The 18,527-nt window shown below is 43.3% G+C and overlaps 8 protein-coding genes across 18 annotated transcripts in view; 6 read left to right on the plus strand and 2 right to left on the minus strand.

Moving 5' to 3' along the window:
* Mmp1 (Matrix metalloproteinase 1) overlaps positions 1 to 8,770 on the plus strand; it is a 29,347-nt gene extending 20,577 nt beyond the window's left edge. For 3 of the 8 annotated variants that reach the window (XM_015174066.3, XM_002048781.4, XM_032436618.2), the window contains exons 3-6: positions 2,815 to 3,218; positions 3,366 to 4,284; positions 4,362 to 4,527; positions 8,143 to 8,770. In XM_015174066.3, coding sequence (XP_015029552.1) covers positions 2,815 to 3,218; positions 3,366 to 4,284; positions 4,362 to 4,527; positions 8,143 to 8,306 — 1,653 coding nt within the window. In that variant the 3' untranslated portion in view covers positions 8,307 to 8,770. Of the gene's footprint in view, positions 1 to 2,814; positions 3,219 to 3,365; positions 4,285 to 4,361; positions 4,528 to 6,609; positions 6,798 to 7,332; positions 7,473 to 8,142 lie in introns of those variants that run through there. The other 5 variants (XM_015174068.3, XM_070210370.1, XM_070210368.1 and 2 more) reach the window with 5 other exon arrangements.
* On the minus strand, positions 8,405 to 11,259 carry Pof (Painting of fourth). Of its 3 annotated transcripts, none has more exons than XM_015174111.3 (4): positions 10,733 to 11,259; positions 9,772 to 10,536; positions 9,476 to 9,709; positions 8,405 to 9,394 (listed from the first exon to the last, which is right to left on the minus strand). In XM_015174111.3, the coding sequence occupies exons 1-4, from the start codon at positions 11,130 to 11,132 to the stop codon at positions 9,237 to 9,239; spliced, it is 1,557 nt and encodes a 518-aa protein (XP_015029597.1). In that variant the 5' UTR covers positions 11,133 to 11,259; the 3' UTR covers positions 8,405 to 9,236. The 3 variants fall into 3 exon arrangements, with proteins under 3 accessions (XP_015029597.1, XP_002048816.1, XP_015029596.1); XM_002048780.4 differs by having other exon boundaries at positions 8,405 to 9,364; positions 9,772 to 10,662; XM_015174110.3 differs by having other exon boundaries at positions 9,772 to 10,662; positions 10,733 to 11,258.
* Positions 11,260 to 11,435: 176 nt separating this feature from the next.
* Positions 11,436 to 12,425, plus strand: LOC6625044 (uncharacterized). Its single transcript, XM_002048779.4, has 3 exons — positions 11,436 to 11,707; positions 11,765 to 12,124; positions 12,175 to 12,425. Exons 1-3 carry the CDS (start codon positions 11,625 to 11,627, stop codon positions 12,377 to 12,379), a joined length of 648 nt encoding a protein of 215 aa, XP_002048815.2. The 5' UTR covers positions 11,436 to 11,624; the 3' UTR covers positions 12,380 to 12,425.
* Positions 12,426 to 12,553: 128 nt separating this feature from the next.
* On the plus strand, positions 12,554 to 14,901 carry LOC6625043 (RNA-binding protein 28). The gene is made up of 3 exons (XM_002048778.4): positions 12,554 to 13,757; positions 13,818 to 14,073; positions 14,134 to 14,901. Exons 1-3 carry the CDS (start codon positions 12,604 to 12,606, stop codon positions 14,737 to 14,739), a joined length of 2,016 nt encoding a protein of 671 aa, XP_002048814.2. The 5' UTR covers positions 12,554 to 12,603; the 3' UTR covers positions 14,740 to 14,901.
* ND-19 (NADH dehydrogenase [ubiquinone] 1 alpha subcomplex subunit 8) lies at positions 14,884 to 16,030 on the minus strand. 2 transcript variants are annotated; one of them, XM_002048777.4, is made up of 5 exons: positions 15,892 to 16,030; positions 15,676 to 15,831; positions 15,320 to 15,495; positions 15,164 to 15,254; positions 14,884 to 15,101 (listed from the first exon to the last, which is right to left on the minus strand). In XM_002048777.4, the coding sequence occupies exons 2-5, from the start codon at positions 15,802 to 15,804 to the stop codon at positions 14,970 to 14,972; spliced, it is 528 nt and encodes a 175-aa protein (XP_002048813.1). In that variant the 5' UTR covers positions 15,805 to 15,831; positions 15,892 to 16,030; the 3' UTR covers positions 14,884 to 14,969. The 2 variants fall into 2 exon arrangements, with proteins under 2 accessions (XP_002048813.1, XP_070066474.1); XM_070210373.1 differs by lacking the exon at positions 15,892 to 16,030 and having other exon boundaries at positions 15,676 to 15,881.
* Positions 16,031 to 16,056: 26 nt separating this feature from the next.
* Positions 16,057 to 16,949, plus strand: LOC6625041 (uncharacterized). Its single transcript, XM_032436620.2, has one exon. It carries the CDS (start codon positions 16,133 to 16,135, stop codon positions 16,841 to 16,843), a length of 711 nt encoding a protein of 236 aa, XP_032292511.1. The 5' UTR covers positions 16,057 to 16,132; the 3' UTR covers positions 16,844 to 16,949.
* A 68-nt stretch (positions 16,950 to 17,017) lies between these two features.
* Cpr60D (Cuticular protein 60D) lies at positions 17,018 to 17,600 on the plus strand. The gene is made up of 2 exons (XM_002048775.4): positions 17,018 to 17,159; positions 17,228 to 17,600. The coding sequence occupies exons 1-2, from the start codon at positions 17,055 to 17,057 to the stop codon at positions 17,531 to 17,533; spliced, it is 411 nt and encodes a 136-aa protein (XP_002048811.2). The 5' UTR covers positions 17,018 to 17,054; the 3' UTR covers positions 17,534 to 17,600.
* A 123-nt stretch (positions 17,601 to 17,723) lies between these two features.
* LOC6627095 (larval cuticle protein 4) lies at positions 17,724 to 18,377 on the plus strand. Its single transcript, XM_002048774.4, has 2 exons — positions 17,724 to 17,829; positions 17,896 to 18,377. The coding sequence occupies exons 1-2, from the start codon at positions 17,755 to 17,757 to the stop codon at positions 18,289 to 18,291; spliced, it is 471 nt and encodes a 156-aa protein (XP_002048810.1). The 5' UTR covers positions 17,724 to 17,754; the 3' UTR covers positions 18,292 to 18,377.
* The last annotated feature ends 150 nt before the right edge of the window (positions 18,378 to 18,527 follow it).

Raw genomic sequence — 18,527 nt, forward strand, 5'->3', positions numbered from 1 at the left:
TCTACACTCTATAAATAAAGTACAGGCAAATACACCTGTTAATAGATAACTTTCTTTGCGTATGTGTTTCATGAAATATGTCACATCCACACTTTATTGAGCCATTTCCGTTGGCCACTTCCGTTTCGAAATCCTCTAAATTGTGACGCACTATATTCGTTTCGATTCGGGCAGTCGAAAGGTTCGTCAGCAGCACAAATGAATCATTGGCTGTCAAATGATAAGCCCGTAAAGCACTCATTGAATACAGTTCTAAAGGCACTTCGGCCGCTTGTTCTTCTTCTCCTCATTCTACTTCTTCTTCTTGTCTCTCTGCTTGTTGCCGCTTCGAGCGTATCTTATCACGAATGCAAACACAAACACCTGAGATATCTGGGCTGTGACTGGGCCAACTCATCGACAGTTGCCTTCGATTCAGTGACAATTGGCCCAACAATTTGTGTTTTGTTTTATAAGATTTACGAGCCCGCTTTGCAAACATGTTCTACGTGCACTGCCAGGGCCAAAAGCCGGTTGAAAATTAATAAACGAATGCAAGTTCAATTGGAATTTTGACGCGGCTGCTTTCATGTATTTCCCACGATTCGCTGCAGCTCATCGTTGCAATTATGTTAATTGCATAATGCATAATGCGAATATTGAACATTGAGTGCTGGAATGTGCAGGCAGCTCGGTTCTATAACAAACACAATCTCCTCCCCGCACTTCAAAAACCCCTCCTCGCCGCAATCAGACAAGGTCAAGCCTCTGGCTCTGTTTGAACCCGAACGATGCGTCAATTAACGGGGAACTGCCCAAAATAATATTATCATACATTCGTTTCGTAGTACCACTTGACAATGGAAAAGGCACAAGATTAGGCCTAAGAGTTTAACATGCAGCACAACGAAGCTGAAGTACTTCTTAAATAATAAAGAAATTGAAATAAAACCGAAAAATGTGCGAGTTATGCTTCACGGCCAAAGGTTCATTTGGCGAATCGGCTGCCAACTAGTTCCTTAAACCCGCAACTTTAAAACGATTTATAAATTTGCGCCGTATATGTTAATGTGACGTTAACAGCGCGTGACGCTAACAGAATGTAAAATCGATTATGGTTTTTTTTTTCCATTTTTGAAAAAGAATAACTCAAAAAATATATCGAATATTTAATTGGAAAGATAAAAAATATATAATAATAATAAATAACATATGTATATAGGAAATATGCCCGATTAATCTGCATTCCAAAGACTTTATAACCCCGCCAGGCTATCAAAACAATAACAGAGACAGAGACAGAGACAGAGACAGAGACAGAGAGAGATAGAGATGGGGATGAGAGAGGAGAGCAGAGAGGCAGATTAATTTAATTGTGTAATAATTTTGACAGAAAAGCGGAACGCAAAATTGCAAATGATTTGCATATCGCTCTTTGTGACTGATTCTGCAGTTCCCCCGAGATTGATTGTTGGCTTGTCAGAGTCATGTTTACAGGAAAAGCAAAACAAAGCCACAAAAGCGTGCGAGTTCATTTACCTTTTGAGGCGAGTCTAAGGCCCCCGCCCACACGCCGCAATCCCCGTCCCCCCGACACAGTCCAGTGTCGGTTACCACACGCCAAGACGGCAGCACCACCCAGTTTATTAAGTACTTAGGATTGGGGCAACGCGACGCATACTTATGCGTTTCGGCCGAAAAAGTTTACTTCCTCGGAAAAATAAAAATACAATATCATAAAAAAGTTCTATAAGAAATATATATATGCATATAAAAAACAAATCAGTCAGCTGAGTGGATCGTTTGATATTATGCAAGCGCCGTTGCTTCTGAGTGCTTCTTTTTTTAAGTTTTTCTTAATTTTTTTTTTTTTGGCAGCATTATATGGCACAGTATACCACAGGGTACATATTTGATATGCTGTTCTCTGCCTGCGACCCATTAAAAATGTGCGACACATGAGGCGTACGGAACATGTTTCACATGCCAAATGGGCTTTACGTGAATTCAGCTGACTTTCAAAAAATTTGCTCAAGCTGCAAATGAAATAAATACCAGATATACATGTATATATATAAAGTACTATATATATATATATATAAATACAGTATATAGTATTTATACTAATTGCTGCACTTAAAGCTTGTAATTAGTGAGAAATAAATTGTCTTTGGAACCGTTAGGCGCATCTCTAACCTCGCATTGTATACGTACTTCCTATAGAGAGAGAGAGTGTTGTCTGGTATTCAATGCTAATCACAATTGGCAGTTCTACAAAGATTCGCGTTACAATTTAATTCGACTTACATGCGTTCAATTAATTGAAAAATGTTGCCATAAAAAAGCTAACCAAAACACTTCCTTAACTTGACTCAGCTCTCGTCTCGTCTCGGTTCGTCTTGTCTCGTCTCGAGTAGAACTGAGTTTGTTTTTCACACCTCGAATCGCATAATTAAAGTCACGTAACTGTGATTCGCTCTTAGTCTGGCCTAAAAGTAGGAGGAGGGGACAGGGGGCGATTTGTATTATAAAACATTGCCATGCCAATGCGCTGGGTAATAAATTATGCAAGTCAGATAGTTTTTGCGGCAAATTTATTCTTGCATATACCCGCAAGAAATGTGACGAATGACGAATGACGTTCCCGGGTGGGAGCTGTTGGCCTGGCTCCGCAGGACAATTACAAGGCAGGCGAAACGTGTCTTATCTGATCGCCATAAATCAGCGGCAATCCACAAGCACCCGCTGGCAGCAAATGGCGCAAGCCATTGATCTTGAGTCCAGCTGTTCCTTTAAGAAACCCTCTAATTTGTGCCCTTCTTTCTTACCTTGCAGATCTACCTGTCACAGTTTGGCTATCTGCCCGCCTCGGCGCGCAATCCGGCCAATAGCGGACTGCAGGATAAGCACACATGGGTCAGTGCCATACAGGAGTTCCAGAGCTTTGCTGGACTCAATATCACTGGCGAACTAGATGAGGAGACAATGAAATTGATGTCACTGCCACGTTGCGGTGTCAGAGATCGTGTCGGCACCGGAGATAGTCGGTCGAAGCGTTATGCACTCCAGGGCAGTCGCTGGCGTGTCAAGAACCTCACCTATAAAATCTCCAAGTATCCCAAGCGCTTGAAGCGCAATGATGTCGATGCGGAAATCGCACGCGCCTTTGCCGTCTGGAGCGAGGATACAGATCTAACATTCACCCGAAAAACATCGGGACCCGTGCATATTGAGATCAAGTAAGTGCTCGGAAGGGATATGGTTAAGACTGGGCTTAAATTAGTTGGGAATTATAAGCGAAAAGCGTTCAATATTGACTTGAACTCATTTTTATCCTTAGTTATCTCTCTCTAACCCCTTTCTCTCTTTCGCTCTCCCCTCGCCAGATTCGTTGAGAGCGAGCATGGCGATGGCGATGCCTTCGATGGCCAAGGAGGCACTTTGGCTCACGCCTTCTTCCCCGTCTTTGGCGGCGATGCCCACTTTGATGATGCCGAACTCTGGACCATAGGCTCGCCACGCGGCACGAATCTGTTCCAGGTAGCCGCCCACGAATTTGGCCACTCTCTGGGCCTCTCGCACTCAGATCAGAGCTCAGCGCTGATGGCGCCATTCTATCGCGGCTTCGAGCCCGTCTTCAAACTGGATGAGGACGACAAGGCGGCCATACAATCGCTATATGGACGCAAGACCAATCAGTACACGCCCACCAATGTCTACCCGCCCAGCACGCACAGACCATCGTTTACGCCACCGAAGGTGCCGCTGGATGATTCCATATGCAAGGACTCCAAGATCGACACCCTGTTCAACTCAGCGAATGGCGAAACGTACGCCTTCAAGGGTGACAAATACTACAAACTGACAACAGACTCCGTGGAGGAGGGCTACCCGCAACTCATATCGAAGGGTTGGCCAGGATTGCCCGGCAACATCGATGCAGCATTCACGTACAAGAATGGCAAAACATACTTCTTCAAGGGCACTCAATACTGGCGTTATCAGGGCACTCAAATGGACGGTGCCTATCCCAAGGAGATTAGCGAGGGCTTCACGGGCATACCCGATCATTTGGATGCGGCCATGGTTTGGGGCGGCAATGGCAAGATCTACTTCTTCAAGGGCAGCAAATTCTGGCGCTTCGATCCGGCCAAACGACCACCCGTCAAGGCCAGCTACCCCAAGCCCATCTCGAACTGGGAGGGCGTGCCCAACAATCTGGACGCGGCGCTCAGATACACAAATGGCTACACGTACTTCTTCAAGGGCGACAAGTACTATCGCTTCCACGATGCACGCTTTGCGGTAAGTTGAACTTAGGATCTAATCTGTTGGCGGAAACTAAAGCTAACTAATGCTACTCACTGCGTTCTCTTTAACAGGTGGATACGGCCACGCCGGCATTCCCCAGGCCGACGGCACACTGGTGGTTCGGCTGCAAGAACACGCCCTCGTCCACAGGTAATTTTGAAGAGGATCCATTTGAGTCTGAGCAACGATCGCGGCTGCATGCTGATGATGGTAATGGTGATATTGATCTGGACGCAGGTGAGTGGGATCGACTCGGCGGTAGTTTTGTTTGAGTCCCAAGCGGATTCGATAGTAGCTGAACTGTAAACAAAATATTTAATAGAAATTCGAAAGATCGAAACTAAAGTCAAAAAGATCTCATAAACATGTATGAGTTGTTATTTCTTACCAGCCAAAAAAATGTTTTAAAAATCCTTAAAAATCTGGCAGTCTCTCCACACAGAGACGTATCCATTAAATGAATTTATACAAATATGGTATGTTTAATTAAGTTTATATATGTATCGTATCGTACTCGTACTCGTATTGTAGTTCAATTCTATTATTGAAGTCAATGTGTTTGTTTTTATTGCCCAGCAAATAACGTTTGAACCTGAAAAAAAGAAAAAACAAAAACAAAAAAGAACATAAAAGAAAAGAAAATACATTATTTTTATTGAAAACTAATTCTCGAATTGTGTATGTCCAATTTCTGCTATTAGTACTCGTAGCTCCTGTAAACATTTGTGTATATATATAATTGATATTTCCTACTTTGTGGTGTTTTACTTTAGTTTGTTTCAGTGTACTCAAACTGAACCAGCTATAGGCTACACTCTCCTCTCAACACTTGTACATTTGTACGCTCCTAACCAACATTATCTTTTATCTACTTTTATCTACTGGCTAATGGTTCCTGAAGTTCTTACTAATTTTAACAGAATTCTTTATTTTCACTTGGTTTCTTGATTCATGTTACTAATACCCAAAGTTTCAAAGAGTTCCATAACACTTTTTATTTATTTAATTTTTTGGTTATATGATTTTTATTTTATTGAACAAAATTATATATATTTTTTAGTCCAATTGTGGAAATGGCAAGCTCCTAACCATATTATCTTTTTTATTTGAATTTTCGTTTGTTAACATTTCTAGAACTGTTTCTCTAACAATGTTCAAACATAACCTAACTCTTTCGTAGCTAACTAACCAACTCAATTTAGCATACCATGTAAAAAACAATCAAATAAAATCAAACCCAGGCGAAATTGAACAAAATTTTAAATTATTATAGGTACAAAATAAAATGATAATATTATAATCATATCTTGCTTACAGTGTAAAAAAAAAAAAAAAAAACAAACAAAAATAAACAAACTACTGGTCAGTCGGTCTCACTAACTTCACCCCCGCTACCTCTTGGCGCGGTACCAGGCAATATACCTTATCAATCTATCAATCTAGCATTTAAGTCTCCTTCACATGCACTCGATACTTTGCATGCGCATGCTACTTCTAATTGACTAATCTAACTATAGAGTTGAACTAAGAAGTTACTAATCTCGAGCTAATCGAACACTTTACAACACTACACTGAGCTTTACATTTACACCTATGCACACTTTTACAACACTATTTGTTAAACACCACAATGAACCCAACACCCAACCAGCTATCGGTAACTATCGAGTAGTAAATCCACACAAAGTGTAGTTTTTGCAATCCTTAGTACGTACACCTTCCTCCACTAAGTATATACCTACATATTTATATAGTACTATGGTAATATTAATATTATGTTATTCCCCCCTAACTAAAAATACGTATATCCCGTAGTTATTTATGGCATTTACCAACACTGTATGCGTACAACGTTTTATTCGAAATCGAAATCAAAAATTTTGTTACCCCTCTTTGACACCTGTGGCACCAAATTCAACCGGCTAAAGGCTTCTTTTTTTTGGGTTGCTCTTCCTTTTCGACAATCTTGTGTACACAAATCTGTTTAATTGCATGTTTTATCAATATTCTTAAATCCACGAATCGCATGGCTTACACACACACACACATACACAGCACCCACACTGACACTTACACTCACAGACACTCATTACCTCATAAGTTATCCACCGTTTGTACATATGTATGTATGTGGTCCACAACCGTTATGTTATGACCCAGATTGCACGATTACCGACGGTCGGTCGGTCGGCCAATTTGAATACTTAACACATGCATGCACGTGCTTGTTGCCCATAACTTATTCAATTTACATAAATCGAGCTCTGAACTTCAACTGTATATGTCATCCACTTGTACGTATGTACATATTTCTTGCAGGCTTTAAGAGACGCGGATAAAAACGAAACAGAACAATTAACAACAACACAACTGCAGAACACAAATGAAAAGCAAAAACATAATCAAATGAAAAGAACAGCAATAACAACGAACTCCACGGCACACACACACGCACGCACGCGCTCACACACACACACACACACACACAACTAAATAACAAGAAGAAAAAGAACAAGAACTTAACGAAAGCAAAAACAAAGCAACGCGCGCATATCGAAAGATTTACCACACCCGCCGCTTTGCTTTTGCTTTTGCTTCTTACGACTTACCCCTCACCCAATCTGTGTGTGTGTGTGTGTCATCAATTAAAAGCTGCTCTCCCATCTCTGATGTGTGTGTCTGCGTGTAATTAAGCTTTATTAATTGTAGCTCTGTGTGCTTCATTTTTAGCAATTGTATTTTATGCCAGTTGATCGAACTGATTATTAGCTATCGTTATCGCTATCGCTATCGCTTGCTTAACGTATCGCAATCGCAATCGCAATCATTCGTAGATCAAATTGTATTTAGTTACGTCACAAACAGCACGTAATCCTGCGCACACCCAAAAGCTGCCCGCTGTAAACCGCTTCGACTTGCTGAAATTGTATTTATGCGATTATCTTTTTTATCAATTTTTCTTTATTACATATCTGTCTCTCATTTCATTTCGGTTGGGATCAATCGATCAATTCCATCCAAACGTATATTGCCATAATGCAGTACCGCAGATTCCAAATACGAACACAAATACGGGCACTGGCATGGGTCTGCTGCCCGGCTGGATGTGGAGCCTAACGAACCGATACTTTTAAAAAGCGCGCGCTAGTTCCAGCTCCAGTTCCTTCACAGTTTCGTTTCGTGTGTTCTGTCCAACATCAACCGTATAACTGTATTAATATCGTATACATATATATACAAACATACATACATTTATTGTATCTGTATTTATACCAATGCAAAACGCGTGCCTTAAGTTGTATTACGTCCATATAAATATGCCTGCTTGAGTGATCTCTGTCTGAAAAGTAAAATGTCACAAAATATATACACACATATATATATATAAAAAAAAAAGAAAAATCACACACAAATGCCACGCCCAAAAAAAAACAAAAGCCTGCGCCGCTGCCGCCCATTGAAAAACGCCCAGAAACAATCAAGAAAACGCCAATTCAATTACGAATTCAACATAAAACATTTGCGCACAGCGTGGAACAGTATGTTGCATTAATTATTTATATATATAATTACTATTATTTTTTTTTTTGTATTTCTTTTAAGTTAGCTTAGCTTTAGTTTTTAGTCCCTTTACATATTTTGACAGTTAATTTATACGTTTTTGTTTTTTTTTTTTTTTCCTACACTCAAAATCTTTACACAGTCCTGTTCAAAAGTCTTGCACCTGTACAATTCTCCCCGAATAGATATTGATTAAGATATATGCATAGTTGATATAAAATTGAAAACTTTTTTTTTTTTTAAATTTCAAACATTTTCTTACGTGCAATCTTTGATCTCTCTCGATAACAGCTGTCGGCGATAATCAATCCAATGATGAGCCCGAAGTGGCGGAACGTACGGGATCGGGTTCGGGATCTGGTGCGACGTCCAATCAGCTGCCCAGTAGCTCCGCTGCCAGTGTGCTGCTGAGCACCATTCTGCTCTGCTGCCTATCGAAATTCATAATTAGCTAAAATAACTGAACGTTGCGCATTTCTTAGAAATTTAGTTATCCATGGATAATATACAATTTTAGTAAAGTTTATACAATTTAAGCGCACGTTGCAAGAGATTCAGTTCAGGCTACCAAAATATATTTGAATTTTGTATTCGAATATAATACGACTTATAAAACAAAGTATATATATATAAATACATATATGATGTGAAACACAGGTGCCTTAAAATCGTTGTTGTGTAAATACAAAAGCAGAAAAGCAGCATTAAATGTAATTTAACTTAAATCTTAAATAGTTATTAACATTCCATAAAATTGGAAAGTATGCAAAACTAAACAGGAGATCAGAATTCATATCATAGCCGAGACTACGAGTATAATATGTAACTTAAAGATGACAATTTGCGATATTAACTATAACGAGCCATATGAAAAAAAACAAAAAAAAATCGATCAACATATGAACATATTTTTAGTTTAGTTCGAATTGTTACCCGACAAATTCAAGCCGTGTAACAATTAACTATAGAAATTAAGGCTCTTTAATCAAAGGACATAGGATCGTAAAAAAAAAAAAAAAAACGAACACATTTGATCATTATATATGTATACTTAATTTGTAAGTGTATGATTGTAAGAAAAGTCTTAAGCGATATTTGTTCGGGTTTAATATTTAAAACCGAAATATTATTTAATTTACGTACTATTATTATGATGACAATTTTATAAAATTGTACGTTGCAAAAGTGATCGAAAAACATTAAATAAAAATAAATATGAATGTTAAAACTACTACTCTATCCACTACTAAGCTATCCTACACACACATGTATATATATATATATATATATATATATCTATATGGTACATATATGCCGCTGATTAAAAAGTCTTATACGCAAATAATTTTGAGGTGCTACAATTTGGTAGATATGAAAATCCTATCCTATGTATCCAAATCGGCTTCGACCTGCGCATGCACCTCCAGATTGGCAACCTTTGGAGCTTTCTTAGTTGTATTCTCTTTGTTCGGCTGCTGTGCGCTGGATTTTGTGCTCTTGCGACGTCCGAGACCTGAAATCAGCCAGCCAAAACAATCGGATGCTAAGTAAGATATTAGGGAGGGGTACACACAATACATATAACATATAAAATGGGTTAGTTGCGGTTATTTTTAGTGTTTACATTTAATGGGATCCTCCATGCCATCAATTGGGCAAGTTGTTCCACGATATGGCGAATGCGATTGAGCATCTGGCAATGAGTCCGGTTCAGGCTCGGGCGTACTCTGAGCTATGCCCAAATATTCATTTTCCATTTTGATATCATAGCTAGAACACGGCGATAGTGAGCGTTGCATCAATGATGATTTGTCTGTGGTTAAATCCGATTGTGGCTCTACTTTGGTAGTGGCATTGGCTACAATTAAGGCGGCACTTAGTTCGTTTGAGATTCGGTCCAGCTGGATCGGTTCAACTTACCAATACTGCCCTCTCTTTTCTGTAAGCTCCGTATAATGGCACTATGTTCGGCCACTTGCAGTTTGAGGCGTTGAATCTCCTTCTCCTGGGCAGTCATCTTGCTCTCGCGCTTCTTGTGTGGAATGCTGCTGCTGAGGCTCACAACGCTGTGCGACTCGCAGTGCTGGTCATCATCGCTATCCAATATGGTAATCGATTCCACCGGCGGTGGTGAAATGACGCGACATTCAACGCCATCGTCATCTGTGGCGATGGTGTCAATGGTCAGATTGGATATGGCGCACATCGAGGCGGCAGTCGGATGGGCCAGGCGCTTGCGTAGGCGACGATAGCGTACGGTCAATATGCGATTGTTAAGTGTACGACGGACCAGATCCCTGAATGCCTCCATGGCCATCTCGGCATTGGCGTAGCGCACAAATGCATAACGTGCGCGTTTCTGGCGCTTCATGACGCCAATGTCGACACGCATGGAGTTGACGAACACCTTTATGTCAGCGGCGTTCATGTTGAAGGGTATATTGCTGACATACAGCGAGCACGGATCAATGCATTCGGCCTGTTCCTCATCGGTAAATGTCTTCAGTTCGGCGTGCAGACGGCCATGGCCGAAGCGCACCTGTTTTATCTCCTCAATGGTGCGTTCAACATTCGCGCCGGCCTTCAGATGCACCAGGCAATAGCGCTGCGAGACATTTGTCGGAAAAACCACATCCCGGATGCTCTCCGAGAATTCACTGACCGAAGTGACACTGATTTTGGGATCTGGAAAGCGTACAAGAAGCGTCGGTGCTTGGGGTGTTTTTGTAGCCAACTCGCGCTCCAACTCAAGAGCACGCAACGCGTTTTGACGACGTAAATTGGTGAGTGCCTTGCGATTAAGCTTGGCAGCTGGTGCGGAAGAGATCGAGTTCGCTTTGAGAAACTAATTGAGATTGGCTCTTGGCTGGCTGTCACTTACTCTGGGCATTCGCTTTGGAATCCTTTTCCGAATCAAAAAGTGTGGGCACATCATTGGCAGAGGTCTTGGACTCTGTATTGGACATCCAGGAGCAGAGCTGACTGCCAGCAGGAGTCTGCTGGAACATAAATGATTCTAATGAAGGCGCACATCCGTTGCCAGTATATGGCGCCACATGGTTGCTGGGCGACAGATTGTCGCGTTCAGCTTTTAGACTATCACAATCGGTTTCCTTGATAACATCTAATTGCAAGCATTCTGTCTGTGCATCGCTCGTATCTTTATCTATACCTGATTCCTGATCAAGCTGCAGACATTCTTCCTCGTCTGCAGCTGTAGCGCGCTTGGCATCTGGGCCATCGCCCAGGCCCGTCTTGCATGCCAAACGTTTTAAGTCCATATCTGCCCCGAAATACGCTATATATTCCAGAATTGTGCGGTATAAAACTATTGCGTTAAAATCACTTTTTTAACAAAATATCAGCTCCTTAACAAAATATGCTGCTGTGTTGTGTTGCTGAATGGGTGGCAACGCCAAACGCTCAGCTGGTTTCAGGAAACGCAACGCCTACTACGCACACACACAAATATGCTCAGCTGTTAAGCAGAGTATTCAGCTCAAACAAGTTGCGGGCAAACGCAATAATCACCCTGTGGTTCAATTTCGTATGTAAATGTAATAATAAACTTACTTAAATTTAAATCGAAATTATAAAAACCGAATTACTGATATTAAGCTTATTTGCCAACAACTTAAGAAAGCGCGCTTTGCAAATTTGGCCTCGCGCAAAGTATGCTAAAATGTGGTAAATTTTGACTTTTGCGTAGCTCGCGGGGCACGTTAACAGCATACTGTGCTAAACATATGCACTAAGCGACATAACAAACAGAAATGTGTGCGGCAATTTTACGGAACAGCATTAAATGCATAAATTTCAGAATAAACACAACAGCTTTAACTAAAAGCAATTTCTGGTAAGAACTTTAACTGAATATGGTTAAGACAGTTAATTGAGTTATAGTTTATTTCAGCACAAGCGCAGTACGCGGCAACTGGCGCCATAAGGATTCGGTTAATGTGGAACAATATCTCTTAAAGTTGGATAACTTACCAGAACATTATCAGTTGATTTATCGCGCACCATTGGAGAACTATGTGACCTGGACGAAGAATGTGTCGACCGGCACAGTAACCGTAATTGGTTTGGTTGCCGGCTGGCAGCTGGCATCAACGATGAGCTTTATGAATATTGCCCGGAAAATAGATATTTCTATGCTGGTATCGAATGAAACCGATTTGTATTATTTTGCAGCGGGTTTTGTGCTCATTAACCTGGCCATACGTGCATTTGTTGCCAAATATCCGCTGAGAATATACAAAAGCGCCGATAAGTAAGAACTACACAAACATTTATTTATTTAACTTACACAATTTATTGCAGATACGTTGCTGTCTACGGCTCACAAATGCCAGTGGGCACAGTTAAGCATTATTTTGAGCGTGGGCAAATTGCCGAGTACAGAAATGTATTAAATCCTTGGAGTCACATTATGTTCATGCTGGGCCGGCGTTCATCGATGCTATTGATTGATTATTTCAAGACGCCGTCGGAATTTCATCAGCTTTTCCAAGAAAAGCGAACATAACTTTTAGCTGTTTTTATCCATTAAAAAGTTGTTTATTATAACATAATTTTCCATGATTTGCACTAATTTCGCGTTGCAGCTCAAAATGTAAACAATTGCACGGTGTTGCCACACCAGCAACAGGTGGATGGGCACCGTGGCAGCACCGCAACTATCGATATATCGGGCTATCGATAGCGTGTCAACAATTCAACTCCACGTGCAGAGCAATTGTTTATGTGCGGATGATGGAGCTAAAGAAAATGAAACCGCTGCTGGATACAGAGCCGGAATCCAACGATAATTCCGAGGAAAATAAGTCCGGCAAGCGGCGTAATCCATTCAACACACAGCGTCTGAAGGAGGAGAAGGAACGGCGGCAGAAAAAGCGAGCGCGTCTGATTGTACGCAACATTAGCTACAAATCTACGGATGAGGCGCTGCGCCAGTATTTTGGCCAATGGGGCACGCTGGAAGATGTACACATCCTAAAGCGTGGAGATGGCAAGCTGGTGGGCTGTGCCTTTGTGCAATACGAGACCGTAAATCAGGCATCAAAGGCTATTTTACACGCCAACGGCAAGGAGCTGCTCGGGCGCAAGGTCTTTGTGGATTGGGCCATAGGCAAGGATGAGTATGCAGCCAAGCAACAAAAAGATGAGCCCGACGACAAGAAACCCAAGTTGGAGGTAAAGGAAGAAACTGATGAAGACAAAACTGCAGCAGAAAGCAAGGCGAAAACGATAGAGAGTGAAGACAAATCAGGGAAAGAGTCTGATGTAGAGGAGGATGAAGAGCAGGATGACGATGATGATGACGAGGACGACAATGATGATGATGATGAAGAAGATGATGATGACGATGGTGATGATGATGATGATGAAGATGACAAGGACAAAAAAGATCTAAAATCGAAGCTAGGCCAGTTGAAACAGGAGAAAACCATTTCCAACGATGTACAACAAGGCTGCACGGTCTTCATTAAGAACGTGCCCTTCGATGCAGAGGATGGGGATCTGCGTAAAGTGTGCCGCAAGTTTGGAGTGGTGCAGTATGCGATCATTAACCGACAAGCAGTGTCCGGGCACTCGAAGGGCACAGCATTTGTCAAGTTTAAGGCCAAAGAGTCGGCCGATCTGTGTCTGCAGGCAGGCACCGAGTTCAAATTGATGGACGAGGTGCTAGATCCACATCCGGCACTCAGTCGCGATGAAATCAAAACGAAGCAAACACAAAACTCCAAAGACGAGACCACCAAGGATTCACGTTATCTCTACCTGGCCAGAGAGGGTCTCATCATGGCCAATTCAAAGGCAGCCGATGGCGTTTCCGCATCCGACATGGCCAAGCGACACGAGCTGGAGCAAGTGAAGACGCAAGTGCTAAAGAACCTGAATCGGTAAGTGGTAAATTCGGCATTAATCTGGATATTCATTAATATATTAATATTATTTTGCAGCTTCGTATCACGCAACCGCCTGTCCATACACAATCTGCCACTGAACTATGACAATGAGAAGCTCAAGCAAATGGCGCTCACCTATACGGGCTTTCGTCCGCACGAGTGTCGTGTGATGCGCGACCAGAAGGTTACCCCAGAGCATCCGCAGGGCAAATCAAAAGGTTTTGGCTTCCTCTCCTTCGACACGCATCAACGGGCATTGGCTGCATTGCGTAAACTGAATAATAATCCCAGCATCTTTGGCACACAGCACGTAAGTGAATCCTTGCCTTGCCTTGATTGAGTTTAGCCTAACGCTTTTCATGTTCTCTAGCGACCGATTGTCGCTTTCAGCATTGAGGATCGCGCTGTGCACAAAATAAAAGAGAAGCGCACCGAACGCTCCAAGCAAAACAATCCCACATACAAGTCTAAGCTGGAGCAGCGTAAGGAGCAGCGCAATTTGAAACGGAAGGGTCAAAAGCCGACGCCCAAAACCTTGGCGCCACAAGGCGACAACAAGGCGAAGCTGCAGAAGCACATCAAGAAACTGGAGGCTTCGCGTGCGGCCAAAGCAGAAGGCAAACAACAGCAGCCGAAGAAGTTAAGCGATGTGGAGGCCGATTATGTCGGAACAGCGGCCAAGCCTGGCACCTCGCTGCGTATGCGTTCCAAGAAGAAGATAATGGAGCAGGCGCAGGAGCACATGAAACGTGTGAAGACAGAGAAGCGCAAACAGAAGAACAAAAAGATACGCGAAACACATCTGGCTGAGCGCAAGGCCAACAATCGACCCAAACAAGGACGCAAAAAGGAAAAGGATGATCTCCGGCCGTTGATAAACAAATACAAGAACATGATCAGCGGAAACGAAGGCGGCGGCGGCGTCACAGGCGGCAAAGTGAAGAAACCCAAGCGTACCAAATGGTACGCCGATTGAGGTAGTCAACAGTCCAAATCCTAGACGCCTCAGTTGTGTATATTAGCAATTAAAATTTAAGTGTGGGCAAAGTTGCATCCTGCAAATCCATTAAAGTAGCTCGAACCTGATGCGGATACGTTGTATGGTAATAAACTTTGCTGATTACTAATGGAAACAAGATTTTATGCATGTTGTAAATTACAAGTTGGGCCCGACGGCTGCCCTAAAATTTCACTTAGCCTCAGCGTTTATTCCAGCCAGAAGAAGCGTGAACCGTATTTGGCTGGTGGTGTGGGATAATCCTCTGGCAGGCCGGGTGTAGCATCGGGATACGACTTGATTGGCTCCTTCTCGGGCGCCTTGCGTGTAGTTTTGATGACCTGAATAACAAAATTGACATTTCAATCAGAGTATTTAATATATAGAGAGCATGTCAGCTCACCTTGGCACGCGTAAAGTAGCCATAGGAAGGACGCTCCCAGTCAAAGTTATCCTTAACGCACTTATCGAAAACGCCCTGGGTCTTGCGGCAACTGCAAATAGTTGGGCATAAGCATGAATAAGCTTAAATAGTAGGACTAGGAATGGATGTACTTACTGACTGAAGGCCATGGTGCCGCTGCTCTTGTCCAGGCAAGTGGCGTACTGCATGAACTCCTCATGGCAGGTTTTCTTTACCTTGCGAAAGAAGTCCAACGCACAGCTGGTGACGGCGCGTCCCTCCCCCAGGCAGGCGCGCGGATCATCCAGCTCTTGCCGACAAAGCATAAACTCCTGCGAAAACAAACGTAAACAAAACAATTAGCTACAACTTTTGAGGTTAGGTTATATAACTGACTCGCAGCGCCGTTTAACCGGATAATGTACACATTAACTAAATGCACACATGCAATACATGCTCTTAGCTATGGTTTAGAGCGTACACTATGTCTGTAATAAGCGCCGCATACTAACATTATTGGCCGATTCGCATTGCTTGCCCAGGTGAAAAGAACCCGCACGCAGCGCTGCCGAAGACAGATTCAGCTCCTGCACATCCAGTTCCGCCTCCTCGGGCAGTTTTGTGTTGCTTGTTATGACCATTGCGTGGAAGTTGTGCTGCCCGTTGCTCTGAAAGTGCAGCAAAGGCGTTGCAATCGCAAACAAATAAGTTAAATTGTTAGTTTTTACTTGTTCGAGTCAAAAATCTCGTCTCCAGCAAAACAACAGCTGTTCGCCAACGATATATCGATAGGCATAACCGTTTGACGCAATCAGCTCAGGCGGCTGCGATAACACCGACACGTCTGACTATCGATAGTTTTGCAGGTCGCTGAAATTTGAAAAAGTAAAAAATATCGCAGTGCACGTCAGAAGAAATTGAAACAACAAATTTGAATCAATTTCTGTATACTTACAAATTCATTGTGCAATGATGCAGTTCTCCTTGCTATTTTTATTGATATCCCTGATGAGCGTGTCTGTAACATTGCAGGGCGTAATCAGGAATGATGAGAATAATGGCAATGTGAAGACCCTAAATTATCAGAGCTCTGTTAAGGAAATTGTAAAGGATCTCATTGCGGCTTGGTCCTCGCCGCTTGTGTACCTCAAGAATCGCGGCTACCTGAGTGCACCAGAAATCGGTTTCGATATGCTGCTCAAGGACGATAAACTGGGGGAGCGAAAGGCGCGCTCCAACGAGGAGGAGACACCCAACGATCTGAGCCATCTCTTTCGCACGCTCTTCTCGTCCAGCGACAGCAACGTCTCGGACAAGATCAAAAGCAAACTGGGCGTGCCCTGGGACATGACTGCGCTCAAGAATTCGGTGCGCAACGAGGCCTTCAAATACTACGAGAAGTTCTACGACAAACGCAATCAACAGGCATCCAAGAACCAAGGGGACGGCGAGACGGATATAGACAGACAGGTGGCACAGCTGTATCCAACGGTGGTGTTCACGCCCAACAAGGAGCACGCCGACGAGGAGCAGAAAAAGGTCATCGAGGAGGTGGCCAGCCACAAGGAGCCCAAGCTAATAAATGGCATTGCCAAGCTGCTGAGCAGCCGGGCCAAGCCGATGCCGCTGCAGCAGCTCAAGGAGCAGAAGGAGCAAAAACAGGCGCTGGACGCCAACTAAGTCGATACACTTTCCACGGAGTTCAACTGTTGCTGATTTTCATTTCAGTTTTTTTTTTTTTTGGTTTTATTTTGTATTTAGTTTTCGATTGAATTTGACGAGCCCTTCCAAACCAGACGCCAACTCGCGCCAACTCGGGCCAGCTCATGCTAATTTATGGCAATTGGTTAACCAAATCATCAACAGAGCGATTAATTAAAACTCGTTTTCGATGAGCCCCAGACCGCGGCAAGCGGCCAGCTATAAAAAGCGCCTGCCCCTCTTATATTTTTGGTTGAAATTCATAGAGCACAACAACAAAATAATGTTGAATCATGTGAGTAACGAGATTTGTGTTGTTTTTACGGAACACCAGAACTGACGGTGCACATCTTGAATATCTAGAAATTGCTGTGCTGCGCCTGCTTCCTGCTCCTGCTGGCCGCCATTGGCAGCGCCAATGAGCCGGTGCCGGTGCCGGTGCCGGAGCCGGTGCCGGAGGCAGCGGAGCTGCTGAAGCACATCAATCAACAGAATCTGAATGGAGCGGGTCAGTATAAGCACGAGATTGAGGTAGACAATGGCATCAGGACATCGGCCCAGGGCAATGTGAACGGTGTGCAGGGGGAATACGATCTGCCCGGCGAGAATGGGCCCATACATGTGAGCTATACGGCCGACTCTACGGGATTTCATCCGCATATTAATTAAACTTGTTTATAAAATAAAATTGAGTAAAAAAAATAAAAACGACTTCAAAATTGAACAGAAAACAAAATGTGACACAATTAAATGAGGGGCGCAGTTGAAATTTATGGAGCTTATTGCATTTAAAATTAAAAAATAAATATGCCGCGATATATATATATACATATATGTATATATAATAATACAGGTAATCGTTTAGGTACATACCTGCAAGGTGTACTCGGATGCCGGCTATAAAAGCCTTTGGCCAGGCGCAGTTCGAGCAACAATCGAAATCCCAACGCATCATGTACAAGCACGTAAGTTCTTGACTATTTGGTAATTGTTGACGCCCACTCGATTGCCACGCCCCACTGGTATTGCAGGTGTTCCTAATTGCTGTGGTGCTGATCTCGGCCAGCTGGGCGCGTGACGATGACGCACACGCCAAGGCGGAGGAGCACAAAAAGGAGGACGGACACGGCAACTTTGCGTACAGCTATGACATAACCAACGGCATTGGCGCCCAGGAGGCGGGCGATGCCCACAATAATGTGCATGGCCAGTTTCACTTTGTGTCCAAGGAGGGCGTGCCCGTTCAGGTGTCCTACACGGCCGATGAGAATGGCTATCATCCGCAGGGCGACTCGCTGCCGACGCCACCACCCACGCCCGAGGCCATACTCAAGGCGCTGGCCTACATTGAGGCGCATCCGCCTAAGGAGGAGGCGAAGCCACGCCCACACCCGCAGCCACACGGACACACAGACATTAGGGTGTAGTCTGCGGACATCCCTTACAATCCATTTCAATTGCAATTGGATGCGTCTCCAACGGTCGAACATTAAAATAAAACTTTACGATGGAAGATTTTCCACAAATTTCTATGCAAAGTGGGCGAAAGGAGCTTGGAGCCGTGTGCGTGTCCAACTCTTTGGTGTAAAGTCGTGCTGCCTCGCCCACGCTCCAACGCGGCGAGTCCATAAAATACGCATTGTCATATGGGACTGGGGTGGGG

Source organism: Drosophila virilis, chromosome 5, assembly GCF_030788295.1.
Source record: "Drosophila virilis strain 15010-1051.87 chromosome 5, Dvir_AGI_RSII-ME, whole genome shotgun sequence".
In the NCBI taxonomy this organism is placed as follows: domain Eukaryota; kingdom Metazoa; phylum Arthropoda; class Insecta; order Diptera; family Drosophilidae; genus Drosophila; species Drosophila virilis.